Source organism: Ooceraea biroi, chromosome 1, assembly GCF_003672135.1.
Source record: "Ooceraea biroi isolate clonal line C1 chromosome 1, Obir_v5.4, whole genome shotgun sequence".
Classification (NCBI taxonomy): Eukaryota; Metazoa; Arthropoda; class Insecta; order Hymenoptera; family Formicidae; genus Ooceraea; species Ooceraea biroi.
This window is the reverse complement of record NC_039506.1, coordinates 3,143,631-3,171,239: the sequence shown is the minus strand read 5'-3', so window position 1 is coordinate 3,171,239 and position 27,609 is coordinate 3,143,631. Positions and strand designations below refer to the sequence as shown.

The 27,609-nt window shown below is 39.2% G+C and overlaps 5 protein-coding genes across 10 annotated transcripts in view; 2 read left to right on the top strand and 3 right to left on the bottom strand.

Annotated features, from left to right (window-relative positions):
• Positions 1-10,854, bottom strand: part of LOC105280364 (kinase D-interacting substrate of 220 kDa) — a 34,013-nt gene extending 23,159 nt beyond the window's left edge. For 3 of the 5 annotated variants that reach the window (XM_026970972.1, XM_011340866.3, XM_011340870.3), the window contains exons 1-2: positions 10,649-10,853; positions 9,950-10,019 (exon numbers count right to left, since the gene is read on the bottom strand). Coding sequence is in view for 1 of the 5 variants with exons in the window: in XM_011340867.3 (XP_011339169.1) it covers positions 3,293-3,442 (150 nt within the window). In the remaining 4 variants the exon portion in view is untranslated. Of the gene's footprint in view, positions 1-3,292; positions 5,182-9,949; positions 10,020-10,648 lie in introns of those variants that run through there. The other 2 variants (XM_011340869.3, XM_011340867.3) reach the window with 2 other exon arrangements.
• Positions 10,855-11,191: 337 nt separating this feature from the next.
• On the top strand, positions 11,192-12,798 carry LOC105280366 (tRNA (guanine-N(7)-)-methyltransferase). The gene is made up of 6 exons (XM_011340873.3): positions 11,192-11,524; positions 11,617-11,750; positions 11,815-11,999; positions 12,074-12,187; positions 12,267-12,368; positions 12,445-12,798. Exons 1-6 carry the CDS (start codon positions 11,439-11,441, stop codon positions 12,574-12,576), a joined length of 753 nt encoding a protein of 250 aa, XP_011339175.2. The 5' UTR covers positions 11,192-11,438; the 3' UTR covers positions 12,577-12,798.
• Positions 12,506-20,265, bottom strand: LOC105280367. Its single transcript, XM_026971086.1, is given in 18 exon segments — positions 12,506-12,934; positions 13,004-13,172; positions 13,286-13,512; positions 13,647-13,899; positions 14,018-14,271; positions 14,378-14,566; positions 14,631-14,849; positions 14,928-15,198; positions 15,281-15,357; positions 15,911-16,036; positions 16,038-16,140; positions 16,357-16,605; positions 16,868-17,072; positions 17,160-17,366; positions 17,582-17,855; positions 18,412-18,677; positions 19,800-20,022; positions 20,149-20,265. Coding segments are annotated over 18 exon segments (3,714 nt in total). The 5' UTR covers positions 20,251-20,265; the 3' UTR covers positions 12,506-12,634.
• Positions 20,266-20,674: 409 nt separating this feature from the next.
• Positions 20,675-22,892, top strand: LOC105280368. The gene is made up of 4 exons (XM_011340875.2): positions 20,675-20,808; positions 20,920-21,155; positions 21,548-21,821; positions 21,903-22,892. The coding sequence occupies exons 1-4, from the start codon at positions 20,709-20,711 to the stop codon at positions 22,367-22,369; spliced, it is 1,077 nt and encodes a 358-aa protein (XP_011339177.1). The 5' UTR covers positions 20,675-20,708; the 3' UTR covers positions 22,370-22,892.
• Positions 22,893-23,119: 227 nt separating this feature from the next.
• On the bottom strand, positions 23,120-27,426 carry LOC105280362 (acylamino-acid-releasing enzyme). Of its 2 annotated transcripts, XM_011340860.3 has the most exons (15): positions 27,306-27,426; positions 26,915-27,105; positions 26,590-26,825; positions 26,348-26,511; positions 26,132-26,274; positions 25,772-26,033; positions 25,533-25,684; positions 25,278-25,446; positions 24,933-25,184; positions 24,718-24,855; positions 24,434-24,654; positions 24,256-24,335; positions 24,135-24,182; positions 23,747-23,965; positions 23,120-23,675 (listed from the first exon to the last, which is right to left on the bottom strand). In XM_011340860.3, the coding sequence occupies exons 2-15, from the start codon at positions 26,927-26,929 to the stop codon at positions 23,549-23,551; spliced, it is 2,226 nt and encodes a 741-aa protein (XP_011339162.1). In that variant the 5' UTR covers positions 26,930-27,105; positions 27,306-27,426; the 3' UTR covers positions 23,120-23,548. The 2 variants fall into 2 exon arrangements, with proteins under 2 accessions (XP_011339162.1, XP_011339163.1); XM_011340861.2 differs by lacking the exon at positions 24,135-24,182.
• Between the last annotated feature and the right edge of the window lie 183 nt (positions 27,427-27,609).

Genomic DNA, 27,609 nt, shown 5'->3' with positions numbered 1-27,609 from the left:
AGGCAATTATTAATTATTATTACTGCAAAAAATTATTTGATGCAGCTAATAAAATAACAAAAATGAAATGAACCATTAGTTAATGATAAAATGGTGTTGCATCCCATACATCTCTCCTTTGACTATATAGCTAAAGCATCTCACATCATATTCATCACGATAATAACCGGCCAAGATCACACAGAAATGCAGCGCATACGGGGTATTTTTAGACGTGTATATATGACGAATCGTCGCTAATCTTTCCACAATTAACCGAAAACAGCTTTTATTAAAGACCAGCCGTTCGTACGCGACATCAGCCGCCCGAAGCGGATATCCTGCATCAAGAGCAAGCCATAGTCTATTTTGGCAAAATGCGTCTAACGATGATGATAATGAGAGACCTGGCAGTCTAGGGGGAAGCAACGGAGACACATTAATCAGTGTCGCACCCAAAACTCGCGGCGTGCATTGGCACAATCTCGAGGGTGACCAAAAATAAACTTGCTGCATTACCACCACAGAGGAGCAGACCGATGCACCATGCGGATGCTGGAGGACACTTGAAACAATGCGAGAACGATGTAGTGTTGTTTCAGTTTGCACGGTAAAATTATTACTCGAAGTAGCGACGTTACTATTTCACCCGCTCTGTATTCGCAGCTAGTATTTGAACGAAATTATTATATGAAATAATAATGTTACTTTATGACACGCATTTCCGGCACTAATCGTAACTTTGGAAGCGCTTATCTTAAATCCTCTAAAAGTATTTCTTCCGCGAATCCAAATGTGCGATTGTATTTATTATAAAGAGGACGAAACATTGTTTTGTATCGGAGTGACGATCTTCGCAATTGTGTAACTGCTATTTCAAAAAAGATATGAGGAAAGAAATATTCACTTTTATGGCGCGGTAACGCTATGTATTATCTTCGACTTGAGGCATTCTTACTTGGAAAAAACATTTTGAAAGTAAAAGAATATTTTGTGTATTGTCCGGAGACCGACTTTCTAAGCTGTTTACGAAAATAAAGTCAGTTAAAGTCAAACTGAAAGCAACGCTCGAATATATAATTCGAATATATAACTTCTCAACTTTACGTAATGACAAAATGTGACTGATAACATTATATATCTCAAGAGATTCAAATTTTCTATCATTAAAATAATTCTTTATATACTTTCATGTACAAAATAGATATAAATATATTTTCAGGACGTCTTCTGATCTGCAAGACTTGCTTTTACAGTATTCCTTATTACGGCACAGGGTGCACTTTCACAAAGTACAAGAAAGTATTATACGCCCACAGAAGGATTTAAGATCGCTCGCGATAAGCGTGCAAACAGATGCACTCCATTTGAAATCGGTAACATACGAAATGCATCTGTTGTCCGCTTCTGACAATACAACAGGAGTATAACGAAATGCCACGTGTCTGGTCACCAGCCAACAATATGTATATCGTACAATATTATATATGCCGCAGCGAATCTGTTCGTAAATCGTCATACACGTAGAATACGGATCAAGTATCTTTGATGAACCAGAAAAGATAGATCAGTTTAAATTAGCTGAATTTGACACGAGATCTCGTGAAAGAATAAATACCTATCTCGAATATCGCGTATCTCTGATGCGACTGCAAAACGTGCGTTTTTCTCGCAACGGCCGTACTCGAAACATATAAACGATAAAAAAATGTGCTGTGATTATCCGAAAACCGAGTGGACGATTGTGCTTCTCGAAAAGTGCTGGATTCGCACGCAACTGATTTCATTGATGACATTGCATTCGGCGGATTCTGTAATAAACTGGATTCGATTTCTCTGAATTTTAACAGCATCCCGTGTAAAAAAATTTATAGGGTCCTAAGTAGGACCCGATTAATTTTCCTCAATATTAATATGGCCCTAGAATGGTATGTAACAAATATTTTTTCGGGACCTTATAAGGAAATAATAAAAAATATAATATCTAATCGGGCCACGATGTGGCAATGATAAGGCATCCCTTTTTAGGACATCCCTATTATTTATTCCTTATAGGGGCCTTTACTTTCATATTAGGCCCTAACAATTCTCTGCACGGGATACGAAGTGGTCGGCAAAACCATTGTTACGCGGAAGTGAAGTAGCCTCTTCGGACAGTGGCATTGAATATCGTGCTATTTAAAATAGCACTATCAATGATTTTTCTCCATTTTGTCCGCGCACCGCTTTGCTTGAACAATCGCTGATAAAACATATCTGCGTACGTTTTAATGCGACACGAAAAATCGCGACGTGATTTTATCTGTAATTCGTGGAACGAACGAACAGATCATAAATAATCCTGCACGATTTGCTCGATACGTTTTTACATAAAAAACAGATCATTATTTCAGAAGTTGATCACAGGATTTGGTCTAGCTATACGTGTCCGTTTTTAGTAACCATGCAGGTAAAGTTACAGGGAAACTTGTCCTGGGCCATGTGTGCATCGTGTTTCGCGCGAATTCGCAGCGGCAATGGCAATTTTGGTTCTTTGATTTACGATGAGAGAGAGAACGCGAAATGTAACGCGGCGGGAAATCGCGAACCGCGATGAGAGACGCGCGTTGCCAGTCGAGAGAGTTGAATTATCGTGTTTTGCGCCATTGAAAGTACACTGCTAAACGGAAGGATACGTGACTCGGCATGCTAACGTGAATGACGTACGTTTGATCCATTCAGCGCCAGAATAGAGAATAGGTCAGCCAGAAAACGCGCGAAATAATAGTTCCGCAAGACGCACGCGTCTCACCGCATCGTTGTTGTTGTCGACGACAAGAAACGCACGTTTGTCATATGCTGCACGGTTTATTTTAGCGCACAACAATAATTTTAGCGGGCGCATGAGAATACGCGATAATAGACGCTCGCGAAGCAGAAGCTGGCTATGCTTTTTCAAATCTCTCGTATATATTGCCGCGCATTCAAAGTGCCTATTGATGAGAAATTGTATGGAAGTATTCATCGTCTTTCGCGCGATTCGAGAGGCATTCCTCGCGGAAACGGTCAAAGAAAAGTTTAATGTCGAAATATATTATACTTTATATTATACTTTGCTGTATTATTTCTTGGCGAATTTATTTTTTACAGTGCACATGTATGTTATCTAATAGATTTTTGAATTAAACATCTAATTACATTCCCAAATTTCAAAAAGATGGACAACTTTTCTTGTGCAACAATTGCCTGTAACAAGAGACTTTATATGTAAAAAGAACTAAGGAAAAGCAGAAAAATGTTAACGATCGCGCGGAATATTTCTCGACGGTGTTACCTCGTGCAACCGATGTTCCAAGCGATGCACGATGTTTTGAGGCCGTCCTTTCAGTAGGGAAAATTGATTTCTGCGAGTTTCCACCGTCCCACTAACGTGCTTGTAATTCTTGTCGGTGAGCAGTCTGGTCTTCGTTCGTAGATGCGACATGGTGGAGACAGCTATTTCTCACCGAATCGTGGAAGGTTCGTTCACCGTACACGATGTTCCCGCAATGAATTGGACGGCGCAAACGCGAATTTGGACTCGCACTATAATTTACGCACTTTGAATAAAGGAACTTGAACGTCGCTCTTTCCGACGAGGTGAGCCAGCCATCCCCTTTCCGATGCAGATTCTCCCAGCTCGGCACCGCTACGTGACGTTCGTCGCACTTTAATAATAGCGTTGCACCAGACGTTCACCTCAGTTAACTCTCATAATTACTTGATTTAACGTAAGTTTTCATTTCGGCGTGACGGAATGCAACGAGGCGCAACGATAATCACGTCACGATGACGACCGTGCTAAACTAGCTTGGATTTCATAATCGCGGTTTTGCTTCGTAACAGCATGCACGAAGGACTATCTATTCGTCTGCATCCGTTTCCTTGACTCTCTTCTCGGTAGCTTCAAGGCTGCGAGGATGCCATTAACGAGCAACAATATTCGCCGCGTGGTTGCAATGCACTGTGGCGAGCACCGATCATTTATAATTGCCTGGCGACTCGTGACTACCTAGGAATATCCATTGCACGAGGTTGCACAGACGAAAAGACAAGAAACGCGAAGGATATCGATCTTACTGGAAGCTACTAACAGCGATGATGTTGATCGAGGGATTGCGAAAGTAACGTAATTAATATCGATCGGCCGTTAGTCACTGTATATGTTGCCACTCGTTGCTTCAATTTGATTAGTCAATTAGTTGAGCTGGAATTTTTTCTTCTGATTACTTTTAATAATTACTTTCTAACTAACGTGTCGCTTCCATCAGTTACCAAGTGACGATATGATCGAACGAGATTTCACTGATGGGATAATAAGTCTTTGCTTTAAACGATTGATCGATACTTTGCAAGAATTATGATCAAATTTGCGTCACATCAAATTTAGACTAAACGTTTGACACGAGCAGAACAGACTACTACGTCGATAATAATCCGCGTAGAGGGATGGTCCTAATAAAGATAGCGTCGATTATCACCATAGAGTGGAACAATAAAAGAGGGTTTCGCTTTTTTACAACCTATATCTCCCCAGCCATGACAGACGCGAACAGAGCGTTTTACACGATATAACAATCATCACTTTGATAATCACCGCTGATAATAAGCACATACACTCGGAGAGCTGTCAACTCATTATCGTCACGAGCGCGTATGATTTCAATACAACGATAATCTGCAACTTGATGTCGGTGGATTCAAGTTTGCGATTGTTAATTCGATAATTAATTCTAGAGTAGAATTATCCGACCGGAACGACACGCAGCCGATCGATCGCACGAGAAGATCGATGGATCAGCTGATCCGCACGCTATAGTGCTCGCGCTTTCACTGCTGCACCATCGCGAGAAACATGAAGGTAAATGCACGCGTGTGAGTGTGTTTGCCAACATTTTTGCACGCATTTATCTCTAGTTTGTCCGTTATTTATCATTTTAGCTCAACACATATCACATCGTTTGAAGTGCTTGATAAGCAGTTGTGTTTCTGCACCTGACAACGCGAACTGTTTTTGGGCGACTTGTAGTTGTTTCACATTACTTATTACATTGTTTATTTTGCAGAATGTTCTTAAAGAGTTTTTCCCATTTTGCTAAAATTACCGATTAAAAGAGCATAATAATTTAAGCTACATTAATTAAATTTAATTTATACATATATACTAAATAAAAAAATATTTACTTTCTTATACATGTTACTTTCTCATTTTCTTCATTCCATTAAATAAATTATAAATATTCTATTTGGAGTGAGCGTAAAATATTATGATATTATGTAAAATATCTCTGCAACATGTGCTACGTGAGATAGTATCGACTCCGCCGAGTTCTTCGAAATTGCGGAAACTAAACGGGGCAATGAGTCAGTTGAGCACAAGCGATACACGAGTCAGTGAATCACTATTTGTGAATAATCGAGGTCAATAATTAATCTCAGAGGCTCACAGGAAATTTGCTTATTTATTATTTTCGTGCTAAAATTTCCTGCCATTTAAATGAAGAAAATATTACAAAAAGAAAATGGAAGCCTATTATGAAGTCGTCGGAACGCTTAAGTTTTATTTTAAACTGAACAAAAGCAAAAGGGATTTTATTGAAGACGTTGACATCTCTATTGCTTCGAATGCCATGAATTATTTTCGAGTTACTCGACATCGACTCTGTTTCGCGAAAAATAAATCGAACGAATTCAGGCCACGCGCCGCGAATATATAGGGCAGCAAAACGATCGAACAGTAAGAAGCCGTAGCACAAGAAATATAGAAACTCATATCGCGCTGATTTGCAAACAATGTTTTTGCGGCGGCAAGGCATTAAATGCTTGAATGTTTAATACTGTTTTCATTAAGATGTGCGTGATTATAATCCATCATTCATTTCATTGAACTATGTTTTTCAACGACAAGTGCCGGGAATACTGCTGGCTAAATAAAGTTGCAAAATATGACCTAAATTAAAATTTGTGCATGTATCAGTAAAATTTAATAATTATAATATGAGCAAAATGTACAAATTTTTAAAATTACACAATTACGTACAATTTTGAGACTTATTATCCCATGAAAAATTATTGAAACTTCGATAATAACATATAGAAGCATAAAAATAAAAGAAAAATTCGCATCTTTAAGAAAGCATCAATATATTACAGATTTATCGGCTTGCAAGACTGCTTGCAACTGATAATTGAATATCTCTAAATTATCGCACAAACACGTAAACATCAGTTTATCCCTCATTCGATAATCGTAAATGCAATTGTGAAAAATTCTCGCTGTTAATCTAATCTAAGGGCGCAAATGAGGTAGTCACCATAAACCATGGCGAAGTAGATCGAGGCCAAGGATCAAAGACTCGGACTTTTAATCACTCACAAAAGCAAGCAACACGTCGCGTCGTTACTTCGTCACTTACGACCGTCACGATACCTGACGTCACGTAATTTGCAAAATATCGCAGGACTGGTAAAAAATGTATTATCCGCAAGAATGATCCCTTGAATAATTATCCACTTCCTTTTATAAAAACTTCCCCCAATATAAACACTGTTAAAAAATATTCACATGTAACGTTACGAAAGCACTTGAAGACTTGCTGACTACATTTATAGGGATTACAAATTTAAAAAACTTCACAGGCATTTAATATCACTTCCAGGAGAGATTTACGCGCACAATCACTATAGATAATAAAATATAGTGTCTTGCAGTCTCTGCACAGAGTGCTCAGAGTGGAACACAGTGCGCGGATTTCCGCGAGATTAGGGCAAGATCAGGACGAAGGAGATCGCGGATTCCAACGATAATTCGATCGCGTGGCTGTCCCGCTCGTCGAGCGGCGCAACATCCTTCGCGTAGCACGGTCGAGAGAGAACAATTGACCGAGGCAACAACACCTGACACTCTCGTGTGGGCGATCCATCCACGTGCACGACGGGGCCGGCCCGTTCGTCAGGTGGTGCGGAAAAAGAGAGGGAAATACGCACCGGCGATGATGATGACGACGACGACGTCATCTCCTCGTGTGGAAGTCTCGGAAGAATGCCAAGAGAAAGAGAGAGGGAAAGAGAGAAAGGCTTTGGCCTCCTTCATCTCTGTCAGCTTCTGTTGGATGCCTACGTGCATCCTAGATATCGACTCGCCTAGATGTCGATTCGTATACTCGTATAGCACGTTTACTGCTGAGTTTTAGTGGTCGTTTCAGTAGTCATCTCGTACCGAGGTTTATTTGGTAGACATTAAAATGAGAGTACACTTAATGCATGCATCAAGTAAGATAAGACTTCGTACTTAACTTCATAAATTCGTGGCGAAGACGGAATAATCGAGGAACAGATGAGACAGTAAACTAACTGCTTGAATAGTGGCTTGTATTCCTGTCGTATGCTCAGACGGCAATTCTTGTTTCAAGTTTTATTCGGTAAATATGCAGATTGCTGATATATCAGTTATTTGGTGTTACAATAAAATGATAAACTGGCAAACACAGACAGACTGAGTACGAAATGCGTGATAACATGGATGATCCAGATCACGTGCCAAAAATGTTTACTTTCTCAAACGCAAATGCCAGGTTCATATTCCGGACTTTATCTTGCTGATGACATGTTTCTAGATATTTAGACATCACTTGCATTAATCGGATTATTAATTCTATCAGAAGAATTTTACTTCAACGCCAATTGAGGTTTTCGGATGAGGATCGTATATTCGCATGACGTAGTGAATGGATATTGATAACAGCTTGCGCATCACTGGGAAGTATGAACAGCTGATCGTTAAATGCATCAGCTGTGCTAGACCAAACAAATGATGGACAATGTAACAATACTTGACCGATATATCTACAACAGGAAGCAGAATGGATAACGACATAGCAGAAATCTATGGCACAAATACTGATCTGTTTACGAGACACCCGGAAATCCGACGCTCGATAAAATGAAAAAAAGTGAATAGCTGTCGACTATTCATAAATTTGTACAATGCGACAACAACCTTCTATTTGTCCGTAAAAAACAATCAATCATAAATGTTAAGATTGCCAAGGATATTAATCATTACAAGTAATATTTTTCACGTACAAAACGACGTGTAATAATTATCTATATTATTACACAATAAATTAAAGTTTTCTGTAAAAAAAATTAAAACTTATTGTATGTAGAAAAATAGCACACTTGAGAAAACCTGAATTGATGATAATATTATTAGCAATTTTGCGTGATATTTGAAAATTGCGCATTCGAAAAATAAATCCGCATACTGATCCATTTACTGTTTTCTAACATTGGAAAAAATATTGGGAGAAAACAGGAAACGTACCTATATGCAAAATATCGTTTTTCTCGGTAACATGATAAAATGTAATATCACTGTTTTTCCCCGAGGATGCGAAATAATCTGCGATGATTTAAAAGAGTTGAAATAATTTCAGTTATTGTAGCTCGAGCATTGTAGCTGGCACAGACTTCGACCTACTATTCATCTCATGATTCCAGTGTTTGAAAAACTGTCACTTTACTGTCAAATTAATTACCGAATCGAGTTCCGGACTGAGGGGCTTAAACCACAACCTAAGATTCAGAGAAGATGTTTTTCGCTTGGAGGATTGGCTGACGTCCGGTTGATGTTCCATTTTCGACAAGTTTATCACCACCTCGCCGTTAATTTCGCAGAACACTAACTGATAGCGTCGGTGACACGCGATTTCTATTTACATACGACTCTTCGAACAATCGGTATCATATCTGACTTGTAAGCTTTACGTGACTTAACATAACATAACGTTCCGAATAGTTCCCAAATATTATATTCTCGAGTACGGTGAAAACCACACAAACAAAATTCGATTATAAGCTAATTACGATTAAGATAATAAATCTGAAGGAGAAATAAATAATACTTTTTCTCGTCGCGTTTAAACATAATAAAAAATAAAATGTATATATCTTCTATTTAAATATTTTCATTAAAGTATTAGTAGACCATGAGCAATTTTTCTTTCGTCACATTTTATGCATCTCTAATAGTCAATAGCAAACTATTCAAGATTATTTTATATTTCTTTACACCTCTTAATTCTGCAGTTTCCAGTTTTTTCATGATGTTTGCAATCACTGCAAGAATCGAGTTCGACAATTCAATTAGTGCACGTAGAGAACCCGACGTGCCATATCAAACAATTGTGCCAAACAATTGTGCAGTTGCATATTTGCCGGCGCTCATTCTCATCGATTTAACGTATCATCGATTGAACAGCAAATACCAATTGTGTTATGCAATTTTCTTGGAACTCGGCTGCACTCTGCTTATGCAATCGATATATCGTGCGATGCGTGTAATCTTTTCCACGTGGACGATGGACAAGGCACAGGCATAAATGTGGCCACTAACGTTATGCTTTAGATCTAATCATTAGTTTGCTAGCCTTTTAACGGCGCGTGTTGCCCGATAATGTAATTATTCGCTGAGTATACCAACGACAAACGCCAATTACACATCGATGCGGTTACGCGAGTAGTCTCATTACTCGATTAACTTAATTACGTCGAGCACTCAGTAGTACTTTAGCCTGTAATTGTTTACGATTTAACGTTTATCTTTAATCGTAACGCTTTTTTTTATTTTTGCAACTTCTCATTTTCGATACTAATTCACATTCAAGAAAAATTGCAGACGTGTTACGAAATTGTAAGTTGCGAAATTGCACGTCGACTGCAATTAACAGCTGTGATTGGTAGAAATTTCGCAGTGAATAACGATTTTTTTACCGGTTAAAAATTATCATAATCGTAGAACCGTACGCAACGTTCCGGATGCGGCGTTGTTGATAAGAAATAGAATCCGATAACATCTAATCTCTCGCACATTACATACTTCTATTTCGCATAACATCGAGCCAATATGCCAACGCTCGATTAATTAATCAAGAGCAAAATGTCGACTTACCCAATTAAATATAAGATCACTCCGTCAGGAAGTCCGACGTCGTCATGAGTGAAGTCGCTCTCACGTGCACCTGAAAAACCGGAAACGGGAAGTAAATCGCTGTTCAGACGTCGAAGTATTAAAAATTATCGTTATGTAAATAAACTCTTTTCGATATTTAACAAAATATCTGAACGCATCATGATTTAGGATTGTTTAACTTGTACATTTTTCTAATAAGTGGAAAGTGGAATTAAAAAATGGGAAAAAGATGAAATCCTGAAATATATTTAATATTTGTGAACGTTTACGCGAAAGATTAAACATGAGAAAAAAATGGCAGTTTATGTAACAAATAAATCAACCTTAAAAACTTACAGCGCATTATCCAATTCGAATTCAATTCGGAGATCTCTTTTGTGTATTAATATAATAAAAGATCTTACTAAACTGACACAGAGAGAGAGAGAGAGAGAGAGAGAGAGAGAGAGAGAGAGAGAGATAATTCCGCATTTAAACGTTACATAGTCAATGATGAGTGTTTAGCGAGTTCTTTAAAGAAATTTTCTAACCTAAATGTCTCGCAAAGTATCTATGAAACAAAGCCTACACATTCATGAAGAGACACACATGTACGCACGCATGCACGCTCGAGCCATTGCGATTCCCGTCACAAAGGAGCAACCGAGTCAAGGAATGGAGACTCCAACCTAACCTCACCTGGAAGGATTTCGTTGTTTGCGGTGCTCCGCTTTCCAGTCGGCAGCGATGTCGATACACGCGTGATACGTAAGCGATGTCCACACTCGCGATGACACTTTACATTTTAGCAGAGTCGTAAGGCCACGGCGAATCGAAAAACGATGCGAACACGATACAAAAAGAGTTTGCACAACGCGCGAAAATCATTCGCCACCGTTCGTTCTGGCTCGTTCCCTCGGCTCTTTCCATTAGTATCGCTGCTGTTCGTCAGGTGTCGCGTGTTGCACTTCGATCAGCTGATCGTCACGCACGTGCGCTATGTGTCAAATGGGCTTTACTGCACTTTAAATTGTATTCAGAAGATAAATAAATGTACGTTTCAGAGATTGTGTTTCCAGAAGATTGTAGAAAAATATAATAAAGTATGAATGAGAAGGACGCACTTGTTACATTGTTTTGAATCTTAGGATTAGTCTTTAAGCTGCACTTTCTGCACATTTCGTGTCAGTTCTTTTCTCTTGTCCCGAGAAGCGGACATGATTTTTATTTTATTTTGAAGTGCTGAAAGTACATAAGAGTCTATTCTCTTTAAACACTCTACATTTTGTTCTATGCTTTTCAAGTGCTGATGTATGCTTTATTTCCTTAGAAAAGTATCAGAAATTATAGATACAAAGTGTGGTGACTGGAAATAAAATTTTTGATGCTCGACATAACCTCTTAAAATACTCACTATATCTTCACACGTGTTCTGTCGGCGAGAAACAGACGTTTTACATCTCCAAATTTTAGTTCTGACGACAGAATCATGTCGACGACACTGGCGTTACCGCAGAAGAAATATTACAGGCAACGTGCGCATTCGAATCCGATAGCCGATCACTGCATCGATTAGTAAGTAAAATTTGCTCGTTGTTAGCTTCTTTTTCATTTATTTTTATGTCGTTTTATGCTTCTTCTAATTTGTCAATTTTTATGTATTACAGTCCGGTAAAACCAGAGTCAATGGATTGGAGTACCTTGTACCCACAATACTTCCCTAGCAATAACGAACAAACGCAAGAAACGCAGAAACACGTGGAGTTTGCGGACATCGGTTGTGGCTACGGAGGACTGTTAGGTAATTTGTCCCTCGTTCGTTACTGGTATCGGTCAATCGATGCAATTAATGTCTTAATTTTCAGTTACCTTATCACCAATGTTTCCGGATAATCTGATACTCGGTATGGAGATCAGGATAAAAGTATTGGACTATGTGATGGATCGTATCGCTGCCTTACGCTCGCAAAACCCCGGCCAGTACCAGAATATTGCCTGCCTAAGAACAAACGCCATGAAGTACCTGCCAAATTACTTTCGCAAAGGACAGGTAAGGCCTCAATAGCTTGTCATGTATAAAAGTGTAAGACAGTGTGCATTAATCTTCGTCTTTAACTCGTACAGTTGAAGAAAATGTTCTTCCTGTATCCAGATCCGCACTTCAAGAAATCAAAGCACAAGTGGAGGATAATAAACAAGTCTTTACTGGCAGAATATGCTTACGTGCTAGCCGAAGGAGTAAGTTTATTGATTTCTATGAAATTTATATTAAATTTATATTAATCTCATCGAGTTACTAATTTGCATCGTTGTGTAGGCTATTATATATACCGTGACGGACGTAGAAGACCTACATAAATGGATAGTTCGACACTTTCAAGAGCATCCACTGTTTGAAGAAGTTCCTGAGGAGAACTTGGCAAGTACAATATCACGTACTCACTGACATATTTTTTTTAAGCCCAAAAAAATATCAAGAAATTTTGTTAACACAGGCGGCAGATCCTGTGGTGGAGAAATTGTACGAGAGTACTGAGGAAGGCCAGAAAGTAAGCAGAAATAAAGGAGACAAATTTTTAGCTGTGTTCAGAAGGATCGCGGATCCTTATAGTACGACGACCAGCTAGCAGCAGTAACGACAATTGTATATATAATTATATATATGTACATACGTACGTTATCTGACTAGTAGGCGAAGGATATTCTTGACATTCTTGTCGAAGGTATTTTCGGCTTCTCAGGATACACGCCCTCTTGATATTGCACCTGCGTCTCTAAAACGCATTGCATTGCAAATAATGAGATAATCGATAACCGTTTTCTAAAAATGAAATAAAATATTTCGTGATAAACACTTCGTCTGATTGTCTTTCCTCTGTTGATACCAGGTACCATGTCCAAGTAGCTCTTGTGTCTGATGTCCGTGTGTTCAATTAAATGCGTGGCCTTTAAGCCAAACTCCTCGTGCAGTATGACGAACAGCATCTAAAAAGTTATAAAGTTCGTCAAAGAGAAATTTTCGAATATTGAACCGCGAATGAGATTGTAACATACTTTTTCTAATATATGATTGATTAACGCTCGTGGTGGTGAAATGTACGATCTTCGTATCAGTCTTTTCCTCTCGCACGGATTCATCGTGAATTGTGAATAAAATAAATTCGGTTTGTCTTGCGAGATGTCTTGCATCAGATTCTTGAACAGTTTGCTATTGACTATTTCCCTAAGATAAAACGAAATGTATTGCATATTGCTAAAACCGTTTACTTTGAGAATTAATTAGAAATTTAAACCACTAGTTTTTTTATTATTAACAATTTGTGAAAAGAGTTTTACCATAATAATCCCTCTATAATAAACGATGATCGATTAACGTCTTCCTTTGTGAATGTCATCGTGCATTTTCCATTTTCTTCGATGCATATCTGTTTTGGCGGTGCACTTATTAATTCTTCCTTCAAACTAACTTTTAGAAATTTATCTTCTACACTGTATATGAAACAACGAATCGTTATGGTTCTATAAAAAGGTTGAGGTTTCACCAAAACTTTTATCCATGGTTCCTATAGATAAAAATTTCGTTTTTACAAAACATTTGTATCTTTGTATAAATTAAATAACCATTTTTTAAGATAATAATTTATATATATCAGAATTTTCAAGGCTTTAATTTACGGAAAATCAATGTTTTATTTACTGGAACGCTGACACCTTTCTCCGTGATAGTAAATTGCTGTTCTAATTCGCGACATAAGTCTTCATGCTTGTAGACACTTCTTTGATAAGCTCGCCTTTCACAAGTATTAATAAATTCACAAGGCACATTAACGTCAATGACGCAAGGATGTTCTTCACTATAAACAGTCGCGCGAAAAGTTTTCACGCACATTGGTTTTATCAAGCCTTTCCGTGGATGAATGTCTACGCGAATTACTCCAGGAATGTTGAGTCTAGAGCCACCCAAAGTAGCCACCAAATCGATTATTCCGTCTTGAAAATTTTATTTTACACCGACGAATGATAATTTCTAATTCACATACAGTCTAATTCTAATTTTGGATAACAAACCTTTTCCACTCATAAGCAAACACATCGTGCAGCGACTTATTGTTCATTATAATCATCCTCACTGCATGACTATGCGTGGATATGCACGGTATGTCTATGCAGTCGGTGTTGAAATACACATGAATATCGTCATTCCTGGAACCACAATCGGAGGGTACATATTCTCCAGCCATCATTGGTTCATGGGGTAATGAAGATTCGCCTTCCAACGTAAGTTCCTTCTCCTCATCACCCAGAGTCAACCGCAACTTTCCCTTTTCGAACGAAAAAAAAATATGATACCTCTCAGTTCACGAAGAATGATGAAGAATTGTGAAAGAATTCTACTTGTATCAAATCTGTTCTATATTGTATAAAAACCTTGAAAATACCAAACTGCCGGGGCTGAAATTTTAGAAGGATCGGAACAGACGACAGCGGATTTACAACCGCATGTGTGGTTGCGCAAGAGAAGACCTTGTAACAGTACTTTCGATTTATTTCGCGCATCGTCCTCGGGTGTATGGAGAAAGGGATACTATTGTTCGTGCCATTGTGCAGCCAACATACCTAAAAGATCGGAAGTTACGAAATATTGCGGATACCATTATACCTATAAAATGCACATGGCAACCTGATAGACGGCACTCTTGTCTCCAAGATAAACGTGCTGGAATCTGAAATGCGCGAGTCCACTCAAAAGACAGAGTTTATTGTCAGATTCGGATAAACCTTCGATTGCCATAATCAGAAAAATGTGACGACCGTCACCAAGATCCAGGTCCCACTTTGCCTCGGTCTTGCCTGGTAATATGTAATACAGCTCCAGAGTTATCCAATTCTCCTCTCCTCGCTGCATTTTGTTTAAAAATATAATAGTTATTGATAACGAAATGATTGAAAATTAATATAATGTTGTACAAATTTGTACTTCGAGATTCCCTGTTCTTGGTTGCACGGAACATATTTTTCTGTGCAAGCAATCGTACGTCGCACGTTGAAATGAGAGGCCTTCGGTTTTTACAACAGGTCGGCAGGAGCAAAGTTGCACTCTTTTGACGTTCCACGAAGCGATCACTGCAGTTGCGCTTGTTACAAGCAATTTTATGACAGCAGGGCGTTCGCATAAGGCCATCGCTGGGAAATTGATGTACAGGGTCTTCGACGTCCCCGGAGGTAATTCTCTGAGTAACGTGTTCAGTCTTAAAAGATGCAATGAAGAAATTAACAAATTGCACGAATAATATTATTGAAATTGCAAAAATAGCACGAGACTCAACGTACCTATTGATGTCCATCAGTTTCCACAGGAAGACCTTGCTCATATCGGGACAAGGTCCGTAACATTGCAGATCCGTAATCTGTTATTCGTTAAACTGTTTGTCATGTGCGTATAAATTATTGTATGTATTTATGATATAAAAAAATGCATCTTCTATTTTTAAACAACGCCATGATGAATTGTATCTACCTTTAAAGCAGGTAACACGCATAAGCAACGCAGTTTACAAATAAATCTAGGCATCTGATTCGAAACTAGCTCGTCCGTACACGGACTTATTCTCACAAAATATTGAATGACAAGTTCGTAGTATTCTGGCGCGGAGAACGCGACGGAAACGGTGATTGTATTATTTTTTCCGGCAGGAACGGTATCCGAGATCGGTTCTATTTTCACATCATTCTCTACGTTCCCAATCGGCCAGTTACAGTGGCAACAGGTCATTTTGTAATGAATGTTCACAGGACTCAAGTTAAACACGCGGAAACTTAATTCCTTCGTGGCTCTGTATGCCTGGGCTCCAAAATTTAATTCATCGGGCATTGACTGCGAACGTAAATGATAGCATTTTATTAATTTAAGTTACTTGATCATTCATATAAATCGTGATTTAACAAACTAGATAGATTTACTGTAAGGAAACCAAGTTCGCATTTCCCTATTGCACGTAACATTACGTTAATACTGGAACCGATGGGTATTTCGTCTTTTAATACAATTAAGATGCAGTTTAGATCCAATTTGTAATCTCCAATGGATTAAAGGGCAAAATTCCCATTTGTGAGTGACGATATCATTGGGATAAATTTCTCCAGATGCATTTTGAATTTGAAGTTCGGGTGGCGCGTTAATAAATTCGTATCTGAGAAAGCAAAATACCATATGACAAAATTCATTTTCTTTTTTTTATTTCAAAGACTATTTTCTTTTTAAGTTTTTAAATAATTTAAAAGGAAATTAGAAATCTCATACGTTTTTTTTGGGCTTTTTCTTTAATACATATTTTTTAAAACTTTGACGCTATGTGGTACTTTACATCATATTAACTTGTTAACATATTTTTATAACATAATTTTACCTTATCATATGTCGCGTAACATTTCGTATATGCAGTAATTGCGTTTGTCGACAACCTGGAAAAGTCGACGTTAAGTTTATGACATTCTTCTGATTATTGAAATTGATATTGGCGCATTCCGTGAATCCGCGAAAATTTATGAAACATTCTGATTTCGTATTGCCATTGAAATGTATTGCCCAACGTTCTTCATAAATGTGTTCATTATCAATTCCGGGTAACATTCCGACTACAACAATTTGGTAATCTCTGAAAAAAATGATAAGTGCTCGCAATAAAAGAATAATGGAAAAGAAAAATGACAAAATAAAAATGTCGTTAAAAAATACAATTCTATTAAATACATTAAATGCGTTAAAATATTATGTCTTGTTTTTTTACAGAAAAAACATCAGTTAGTGTCACATTAAATTATTTTTGCAATACGCGCAACATACATGTGCTGAAATATCAGACTAAGTCTAATTAGCGTAATATTAAAATTTGTATTAAAATTTATAAACGCAAGTACTGATTAATTATTCCCATCAACGGCTTCACGATGAAACGACTGGACGCTGGCGGTACGAAGCAGTACATCAATGGCAAACGATTGAATTTCCTTATTACAAAAGTGGTGTAAGTCAAAAACGATGGCACGCTGGGAGGCATCTTCACTACGCGAGGTATTTCATATTGAGGAATCCAATCATCGGGGCAAACAGGGAAAGAGTGACCTAGAAAGGAAGAATTGTCCTTGCACAATCGCCGTCGAATTGAGTAATCATGGCGTTATGCAAACGCGAGAGAATTAACACGCGCACCAATTAATCGCACGGACGTAATCGTAGGAAATGCAAGGACTCCTTCGTAAGAGTAGTCTTCCTGCTGCTTAGTAAAAACATATCCGACGAGTTCTCTCACGAATAAATTGCTTTTGCTAGTGGGATTAAATGCGACTTCGAACAGAGCTGTCTGACTCGCTAGTACACTTGCGGTGGCAGGTGTTATGTTGAAAATCCCTTCAACATCTGCAAAGTGTCGATTATTAATAAAATAGAATATGTATACAATTATATTTAATTGCTTCATGATATACAATGAGTGAAATTATATAATCATGTTTGTTTTAGTTGCGGCTATGAAGTAATTTTATAAACTAGTCAATAAAATAAAAATAGCCAGAGAATAAATGATAAATGCAAAAAATGTCAATGACAGACAGTGTAATTCAGGGAATATTAACCTTGACCCCACTTAATTAATACATCAGACTGACTGTGATTAATGAGGCACAACGTTTGCGGAATATTTTGCGCAGCGATTTCCGTCTCCACAAGAACTTGACCAAAGTCGATGTAGCTCTTCGATAAAGAAACTACAGGTAGATCTTGCATAGTATCGCTTGTGTAGCCTTCGAAACCATTTCTCAATCTCGTCGGATAATTAAAACGAGTCTGAATATCAGCTTTACGTAATGGCGAGCCGCAGTAGCCGTATAACTCTATGATAATCGGTTTCTGCGTTTCGTAAACCATTAAAAAATTTCGCATTAATAAAGGTCTAAAAAGTTTCAAGCAAAAACAACATGCAATTAATTCAGAAAATTTTTTGCAATGTCTGTTCTGACTCGAACCTTGCAGCAAGATAGTGCTGATCACGATTTAAGAAAAATTTAACATTTAAGAAAAAGATACGAAATCAGTTTACAGAAGATTGAATTTCTATTGATTCTGATGTAATTTCAATTTCTTGCACGTCTTCGAATCAACAACTTGCTTTAATAATTTATGAAAATTTTTTAATTTCAAGTTCAACTTTCCTTTTTATCGACGCTCGTTTATTTTACATTTTTCGTGAAAAAAGAGGAATACATAAAAGAAAACGCTTTTTACTCGCGTCTGACTTTGCATGTCACACACAATCTTGAATTATTCATGAGCCAATCATCAACAGAGAGAGGTACTATCAATGCAGAATGCTAACTGGCAATATTATCTTGCTACAAGGTGAGAGATTTACATCATCCATTCAGTATAAGAATTAAATCATTGAGATTTCGGATCTTTCCATTACATGATTCAAGATTAGACACGGCAAGTGGTGTGTGTAGAGTCCAGCTTCTCGAGGTACGAAAGTAATCGTTACATATCTGCGGGAACGGGGTCCAATGTGACCGTACTCCGGATCCACTTTGAACGAACTTTGCACCAGGTCGATGTCGAACATAAAAACTGCCTTCGTGCTGGACTCGTTGACGAGCTTGATCCGTTTCTTCGTTTCGCATTTCTCACCCGTGCACACCATGACTAATCGTGTCGTGGAAGAGGAAACTACAGGTCCTACGTAAATTATTATCTACGTCACGCACGGCGACGATCATTCATCGTGAGCATCAGCGCGAGTTCAGCGCAGCTGAACTAACTAAAGCGCGAGTCAACGATTCAATAATTATAAATGACTCATGGCTGTTTGCAATTTGATCGGCGAAATAAAACGAGACATTTCCGAAGCTCCGAAATTTGTTCCGTCAGATCGCGCTTGATTTGTCTCTTATCTGTTTTGTTACGCCTTATTTTAATAAAATAAGATTAAAATAAGATATATCCCAGCAAACACAGTCATATAACAATGATATTGCCATAATATAACAGAATGTAACACGCAATATAACATGTTCGTTACATGTAACGTATATGTTAATTGTAATTTCCCACTCAAACGAAATTGCAGTAATATAACAATAATATAACGTGTTACTAAAATGTTATTTAAATGTTATATAAATGGAATATATATTATTTGTTCTTTCTTCCTCTCTCTACAACTACAGGTGCATGTTTAATTTATTTTCTTAAACGTTATGTACAAGTTCGTACTTTCCTCTTATTTATTATTCGTTCAAAAACGTACCACTTCATCGTAGAAATGGACTTACGATACAAGTTGTGCCCTGCCGTGATCACCGTTCCTATATATATTTTGTATTATATTTTGCATGCGAGAAACGAAGCCATCTACCGGACAACTCGACATCTGAATGTTAAAAATGATATATAACATAGACATAATATGCAAATATTACAGTTATATAATATCGCATATTTCAGTTATATTACTGTTATATTATTATAACCAATGTATAACAGAGCAATATAACAGTTTTATAACGCAGTTATATTGCAGTTACAAAGTAAATTATGCAACCTCAACATTAATAACATATAACAGTTGTTATATTACGTGTTACTTCTGTGTTATATAATAGTTATATTTTGTGTTTGCTGGGATGCTTTAAAATTCATACAAGTAAAAAAAGAATTATAAAAACGTGTTGATTGTACTTCTAAAAATCTGTTTCATTTTTAAAGAATATGTTTCTTTCGGGATTTGGAACTTGATAAATTATTTTCACTAGTAATAATGACGGATCCGTTACTTTAAAGCGTGAGCAAGTATCATACCGATGCACATTCCACGGACTCTAATTTCCGCACGTTCGCCGGCGGAGTCCACGATCGTAAAATAATCTACGTTTACGGAAAACGGCACGAACGGCCGGTAGTATATCCTGCACTTGTATACTTGGCCGGAAAACAAAGTCCACGAATAGCTGCATAATTCGAACACGTGATCCAGGGGATTGGTAGTGGTGTCTCTGTGAGCTTCATACGTGATCTGTTCTATCTAAATATTCAATAACATTTCATTTAACACTATTTATTCCATCAAAGTTGTCGTAATGTTGCATACTGATTTACAGTACTGATTACACATAGTTTTCCATGCAAGAAACAAATATCAAACACTAACGCAACTCCTGTTGGCTATCTCGATCATCCTGACAGCCTCGGCACCCGTCTCTACCTCACCGAACTCCACATCGATTTCTCTGCGTGGATTGTTCTCGCGCATATTTTTTTCAATCCCCCTTTTATCCAGTTATCCAACGTAGCCTGCTCTAAATGCGTTCTTCTCTCTTCAAGTTGCTTCAAGTACTCAGCATCGCACAATAACGCGTCGCGAGAGCGCATGAAGTTGCCGCGGGAAGCGCGAGCGAGGTATCGATCGGCGTGATCGATGTTTCGCCATCTCGATGTCGCCGCGTGAGTGACGTCATCGCCGAGTGACGTCTGCTTCTCTCCGAGAATCGCCCTCGGGGGGGTGACGTATCTCGCGGCAACGACGACGTCGCGGAGTCGATCCACGGGGCCATCCCGCACGAGCGCGATTCCACGAAAATAATCTCGCGCGAGATCGCGCACTCTCGGCGTTTCGTCATCGCGACCGACGGCTGTCGGCCGTGTCCGTGGCTCGCGTCCTATATGGCTCCGTGACAACCGCGAGGGCCGCGCGGTCGGAAACACCCGAAAATGGCCCGTGAACCACGCTTTCCGAGCGTGATAGCCTGGTGCCTGCTGATCGCGATTGCGCACCTGTGCTCGTGCACGCGCTACGCCGGTTACACCGAGTGTAAGTACCCGCAATAATCTCGGGTCGGGCGAAGATCCGCTGTAGATTGTGTTTGACGGAGGCCCTCGTGCGCTCCTAACCTCTCACCGTGTGCTCTTTTTCTTCTTGCAGATCTTCTCGAGGACGAGAAGATTTGTCATATCATGAATAAGCAGTATACGCATCATTTGCGTAATGGCACCGCGGCGATCGTCACGTCGCACCACATGTTCGATCGGTGGTGGAACGTCAACATGGACCGTAAATGCCAGTACAACATCAAGACGAGCAATGGCGAGGGCCTCTTCGTGGTCGTCCACAAGATGTTCTTTCGTCGTAACGGCACGCAGTGCCTGGATTACGTGCGGGTGAGTGACGCCAGGTGAATCTTTCCTGCTCTCGGAGCAAAGTTCCGAACCTCCAGCGAGCCCTGGATTTTTATACCTATCAAGTCCAACTTAATAAACAATGATATAAGTTTGATAATAATATTGCTTTAATTTTCACTGTACATCGTACAAAGTAAAAGTTTGTATTTCTTAGATTGAAAAGTCTATTTACTAAAAAAGTTGAAGTTTGACAGTGATTGAACTCAATCTGCATAAAATTAACGTTGTGCACGTTACATGATTCTGCTCTCCAAATTTAAGAAAATTTGCACAACAGATTGTTGTAGAATAAATAACATTCAAGATTACTATACATACTTCAATTATAACTATGACATTTATAATAATAGGTGTAACAAATGTTTTATCAGTTCCAGAGAAGCGATGGTCACTACACGAGCAAGATCTGCGGGGAGATAGATCGCAGCCAGGCGAAATATCTTCCCCAGAATAATTTACCAAGTGTGGCTGCGAACGCGATCCCATTGTTTTCGAATTATAATCATACTGTTTACGATATGTTTGCGGAGTACGATGTCAGTTCGAAGCAGGGGGTGAACCTGAAAACCGAGATATTCATCTCCAAGGAGAAAGTGCTAGATGGTCAGACTCTGGATCTTAGCATAATCTACACTCCGTATAAAGGTATATTTCATTCCTGACACGTGTTTATATCGAAGATACTCGAGGCCAAAGCCTGGTTAAATCCTCATCAATAATTCGCAGATTGCAACAAGGTGGACATCACGAAATACGCATCGGTCGGGCGCAACACCTGCATCCACCTGGACTACTTCTGCGACAAGATTCACAACTGTCCGTTCGGCATATGCTCGGACGAGGAGGACTGCATGTACACGATCAGCGATCGGTTCCCCAAGGACGACACGGCTACGAAAGTCACCGTGGGCGCGGTCACCACCATGATCCTGTGCTTCATCATCTTCGTCATGTGCCTGTGGATCTGCAAAAAGTCGCACAAGCTGTGCTGGTCGTCGGACTGCGCCGGTCCGAACGTGTGCTCGCGGCCGGGCTCGCTGCCGCAGGACGCGGACGGCGGCGCGGGATCGAATCGCGCGGTGCCCACGGCCCCCATGCTGGAGGTTGCGGTGTCCTCCCCCGTGGCGGACAAAGACCTGCCCCCCAGTTACGACTCGTTGTTCCCCGAACAGAGTAATCCTGCCAGATCGTAAGTCGGTGGTGGAACGATTATTATTATTATTAAATTCGATTAGGATCGGGCGCATCGGAGCATGCCATCTAATGTTTTAATTAGACGCCTGTGCGCACTCGGTGGCGTAACCAAGACCACCCTCTTCCCACAATTCGCCTGCTCCGCGTAAAACACGAGCAGGATCTTGTTGTTAACAAGGCCTTGATAGAACGATAAATGCTGCGTAATCTCGGCCAATCGGCCGACGCGATCCCTCGCGAGGCGAGGTGCTGCTTCCCCTCCATTTATTCGCATCTAGTTACGTCGCATCATCGTGAGATGTAACACGTTTCTCAATTGTTTTTTTGTATATTACTATTATAGTGAGACGACATGAAATGCAGCATATATTGTTAACTCCGTTAAGTTTCTCCTTTCTCTTTTTCTTTCTTCCGTGTAGCTTTAAGTTTGAATTTCGACGTTTTGTATTATTTTCTAATAAACGTTGTAAGAGTAATTAATTTGCACTGCGCGACAAATTTTTTTCTTTTGTTTTTCGCACCGACGTAGACAACGAAAGAACAAAAGCGCCTCGAAGACGCCTTCAGTGGCCTTCGAAACAGCTGCGGCCTTTACGTTGTTGCAGATAACAGTGCAGTATTTGTTGCACACGTAAAGGAGATTCGCATCCTATTATTAGCTTCTCTTAAGTTATCCTACGCTGTCACATTTGTAATAACGATACGCTGATCGGATGAGATTATATACATATATATATCTCGAGAAGGAAGGTGTCCGGTACGATTTATTGTGTTCATGTACATTCGCAAGGCGAGTGTCATGTGAATTTACTACGTAGTTACGCGTAGGCGTACCCCCCCCGATGAACCGTCGTATTTAAATACATGCGCGCGCGATACGTATTTATAACAACTTTTTTATACGTATATACATGAACTGTAACAAATTTTATAACAATATACAAATCCTATAGACGTGTGTGAGTATATTTTGGAGATTGAATGTTACACGAGTCTCTTTTATAAAATGTATGTATTAACAATATGTAAATATCCATTTGTGATAATAAAAAGATCTATATATATATACGTATGTATATATTCATGTATGTGTGTATATTACACATATATGTATATATACATACACGTATATATACCTATATATACGATATCAGCTGTTGAACTTGGATTGATTACGTTTACTCCTTTTCTCCGGATGCTTTGCGCGTGGACGTGTGCTCGAGCAACCACAGGCAGTCGTTGATGAGATTATCGATCTCGACTGGTCCACTTCCCAATTGATGATTATCCTCGTAAACGAGCATTCTGCAACATGTCGAATTTGTCGATTACGAAACTTGTTGTGGAGGATTGATAAAAAAAAATTACGGACTTACTTTGTCTTCACACTGTTGGCTTTCAGTCGATGGTACCACATCGCTCCTTGACTAGGCGGTACTCGCAGATCTTTCGTTCCAAGGCAGATCAAGGTTGGTGCCTTGACTCTGTCGACGTGCACGATCGGCGAGCATTTCTTCATTTTTACGTATATGTCCATATTATCAGGCTGAGGGCCGGCAATGATGTCGTACGGGCAACCCGCCTCCACGGCGCACCTGCAACGAAAAGTAGAACCGTGCGTAAATAGCTTCGCCTGCACTATCGTACGCATAATTTACGCATAAATAAATCTAAAAATAAAGAGAGAAAAGAAAAACTGTATTTCAGTCAAGTCTAGATTAATCGCGATTATCGGAAACATTTGAAATGACGATTTAAGCTTACACCTTACGAAGATACGTTATTATCTCTTCCTTAGTCAGAGCATTGCGACTGAAATACAAATATCGGATAGTGAATAATCGAGACGTAAATAATAGCGTGATTAGTTATTAAATATCAATACCAATCTGGGATGTCCGACGTGCCAACCATGATGGAGATGTCAATTACCGGATTTCTTGCGACTACCGCTTTGAACATGTCCTAAAACGAAAGTAAACATTAGACTTCTAATATTTTAACGTAATAATTAATTAATTGTACAAATAAGGTACTAGCGCTATGATCGGTAGATCGCTTACTGGAGCTTGTGCGCTGAGATGCGCCACCAGGAATCCGCCGTGAGAGCCACCGCAAAGGCCAACCCGGTCGGGGTCGAGCCACGGATACTTCTTGAGCGCTTCCTGCGTAGCCGTTATGCAATCCCTCACATCTACGTCTCCGACTCTTCCCTGAAGGTATTCCACGGTCGCGCTGCCCATGCCTGTTGAACCGCGATAATTCACCAACACTATCGCGAAACCTGAAATTTAATAAATTAATAAATATAATTTAATAAATATAAATTTAATTAATTGTTTATTACCTGCCAGAGCGAAGAACATGGAATCCAGCGAGAATGTATTTGCGAAGTTGCTGTGAGGACCCCCGTGCGGTATGAGTATCATAGGTACCGATTTGTCCTCGCCGCTATCTGGACCCACGTAAATATAGTTGAATTGATCTGGAAATGAAAAAGATGATAATGAGTAACTTGAATAACAGAAGGAAGGATTGCGCGCCTAGTACCACGATCCTTACTTATCTCCTCATCGTTGTCGTAGCTGTAGTCACTGGGTTCCAATTTTATATCTTTGAAAACTTGGAATTCTAGTGGAGTAAGTGAAGTCAGGTAGACATTGCCATCTTCCACTGCTTTACTCCCGAAACGACCCACTATTAGTCCGGTTGGACGGTTCACAGACGTGTGCAGGAACAAAATTATATTGTCTTTCACGTCTCCTACCATAAGGCTGGTTCTATCGTTATTTATTTCAGTAATAGCTTTTGTTTCTGCGAGTAAAATTTATTATATAATTCGCAAGCAACATGAAGATCGATCGATGCCACGGTTCTTTTACTTCCGATGATATTTTGGTTTCTTACTTAGATTCACGATATACGAGACTATGTTCATCTTTTGCGGTGTGCTGAAAATTAAGTACTGAGAATCTTCGGTCCAGCAACGATTAGGCAGGCGACCGTATATGCCATAAAACTGTCTGCCATTGTTAATTTCTTTGCTCGTTCGTACTACTTCCACGATTTCATGTATCTGCACGTAAAACGAGGCAATTTGTTACTGGTAACGGTCTCGCTTAATTGATCTAATTCTTAATTTATATTAATATTTGACATTACGTGATCTTCCGCCAGTCTTAAATCTCGCATTACAAGTGCATGTGCATTGTGATGCGGCACTACACCAGCCTCTCGCTGCAACCAGACGAGATAACTTCCATCGGGACTGAGTCTGGGACTGTGTACAGCATGCCCATCAGGAGATAACTTTCCTGCGTAATAAAAGATTGATTAATTTTCTTGTTTTTTTCATTTTTCCGTTTATCACCAATTACACTTAAATGTCGGATATTCCTTACGATATTCTCCATTCTTCCACAAGAATATCCAGGAATGTCTATTGGTGCACGCAACGAGACCCAAATGACGTGGCTCGTGTCTCCAAGCGACGCCAATTACATCCTGGCCCTTCGTCCAGAGTACTTGACCGGGAGAGAGCTCATCCGGTATTCCAGACAAGATTGTAATGCTGTCTGTCGTCGTGTCCAGAATCGCGACAACAGGTCGGTGTTTACCTACGTATTGCTCTCCCCAATGTGGCTTATAGATGTATTCATTACCCTGTAATAACAACAATGAACGAGAAACAATAAGAATAATAAAAACAGATATACATTATTTAAAAATGTTATGAAAAGGAAGATAAGATAAATTCTTACCACTGACGCTTCGTCGTCCTGCTTGCTGTTTTTCTCATCCAACGACTTCTGCTTGTAAAATGGCTCGGACTTGGGCTGCTTCTTCTCTGCTATATAGAGAAGCTTTGTATTGTCCGGTGACCACTCAAACGAACGGAATTCAACTGCAAAGAGCGCACGGTTAACACGACACGTTGACAAATCAGATCAGAGATTCTAAGAGATTCTTTGTTTAACCATCTGTGTAGACATCGCCGTGGACATTTAAGGCGGCCAGATCATAATTTTTCACGATGCGGCTTTGCTCCCAGATTTCTATAAACTGTTTCGTGGAAGTGTCTTCCTTAACTTGTCGCAACACCGCTTGACGCCTCTTGTCATGTGTCAGGGATGACATGAGTCTATTTAAAACGATTTGTTTAAATATAAGTAATATTTGTATCTTTATTAGTAACACGATAGCTACTCAAATCACATACTCTGTAGTACAGTCAACTGGAAATTCGGTGGAGACTAGAGTTAAATCGGAATTTAAGTAATAATTTGTTAAGAAGCGTCGCTCAGTCTTCATTTCCAAGTTTCGCTGAGACCACCATCCTTGGATGAAAACCCGATCAGCTTCGGTACCCACGACTCTCATACTTTTCAAGAACGGGTACCCAGCTGCGGTCTTGTACAGATTTACAAGCTCCTTCATTCGCGAAGCAGAAATTGCCTATATATTTATAATCATATTTCATACATTATTTCTACAAACCGTTTGTGAAATAACTGTTGTAAGATGTTACATAAATGGTTGCTTACATGCGTTGATGCCATTCTGATTCTCTCGCACTGCCTCTGGTGCTCCTGACAGGAAAGGTACCGCAATTTATTTGGACCGTTTAAATACCAATGATACCTTATCTCGCAGATAAGACGAGCCTAAGTAAACTGACTTATAATGTTACGCTACACACCGTGTGATAAGGAATACGCACGAGAAGAAAGGGACTCTGAAACATTAAACAAAGGATATACATGAAGAGTATGATCGCCGAAAATATATTTGTAAAGCTCGAAATAACATTGGGCAAGAGGAAAAATGCAATGCAGTATTATTAGCATCATGCATGTATGTTCATTGAGAGAAAGAGAAATTAAATGATGAAAATTGATCCAAAATTATCGTGTACGTTTTAACGATTTGTAATACCTTTTATTTTTCTCTGCAAGCGGTCAAATTCTCTACTTATACACGTCCATTAATGATCCAACGATACAACGAACTGTGATGTCTGTGATAGACTCCGGTATCAAATCAGATTTGTTGTTGCTGGCTTTCAAAACTCGAGTCTGATTGGAGCCTGAGGAGCCAAGAGCATGCACCAATCACGAGCGACTAGAAGCTAGCACAAGTTAGCGAATGTTGACATCGTTGTAATTTCTGAACGCACCAATCATACAATCTCGTTTTTTGATAACGTCAATAAATCATGTCAGGTAACTTTTTTCGTCCC

Excerpts from the sequence above, each read along its gene's own strand:
- LOC105280366 (XM_011340873.3), top strand. The coding sequence starts at position 11,439 with ATGTCGACGACACTGGCGTTACCGCAGAAGAAATATTACAGGCAACGT. Across the intron at positions 12,000-12,073 it reads ATTACTTTCGCAAAGGACAG|TTGAAGAAAATGTTCTTCCT; the intron begins GTAAGGCCTCAA and ends TAACTCGTACAG. Across the intron at positions 12,369-12,444 it reads AAGTTCCTGAGGAGAACTTG|GCGGCAGATCCTGTGGTGGA; the intron begins GCAAGTACAATA and ends TTGTTAACACAG.
- LOC105280368 (XM_011340875.2), top strand. The coding sequence starts at position 20,709 with ATGGCCCGTGAACCACGCTTTCCGAGCGTGATAGCCTGGTGCCTGCTG. Across the intron at positions 20,809-20,919 it reads CTACGCCGGTTACACCGAGT|ATCTTCTCGAGGACGAGAAG; the intron begins GTAAGTACCCGC and ends TTCTTCTTGCAG. Across the intron at positions 21,156-21,547 it reads AGTGCCTGGATTACGTGCGG|TTCCAGAGAAGCGATGGTCA; the intron begins GTGAGTGACGCC and ends ATGTTTTATCAG.
- LOC105280362 (XM_011340860.3), bottom strand. Across the intron at positions 26,512-26,589 it reads CCAGTTGACTGTACTACAGA|ACTCATGTCATCCCTGACAC; the intron begins GTATGTGATTTG and ends CGTTTTAAATAG. Across the intron at positions 25,185-25,277 it reads CTCGTATATCGTGAATCTAA|AAACAAAAGCTATTACTGAA; the intron begins GTAAGAAACCAA and ends TTTTACTCGCAG.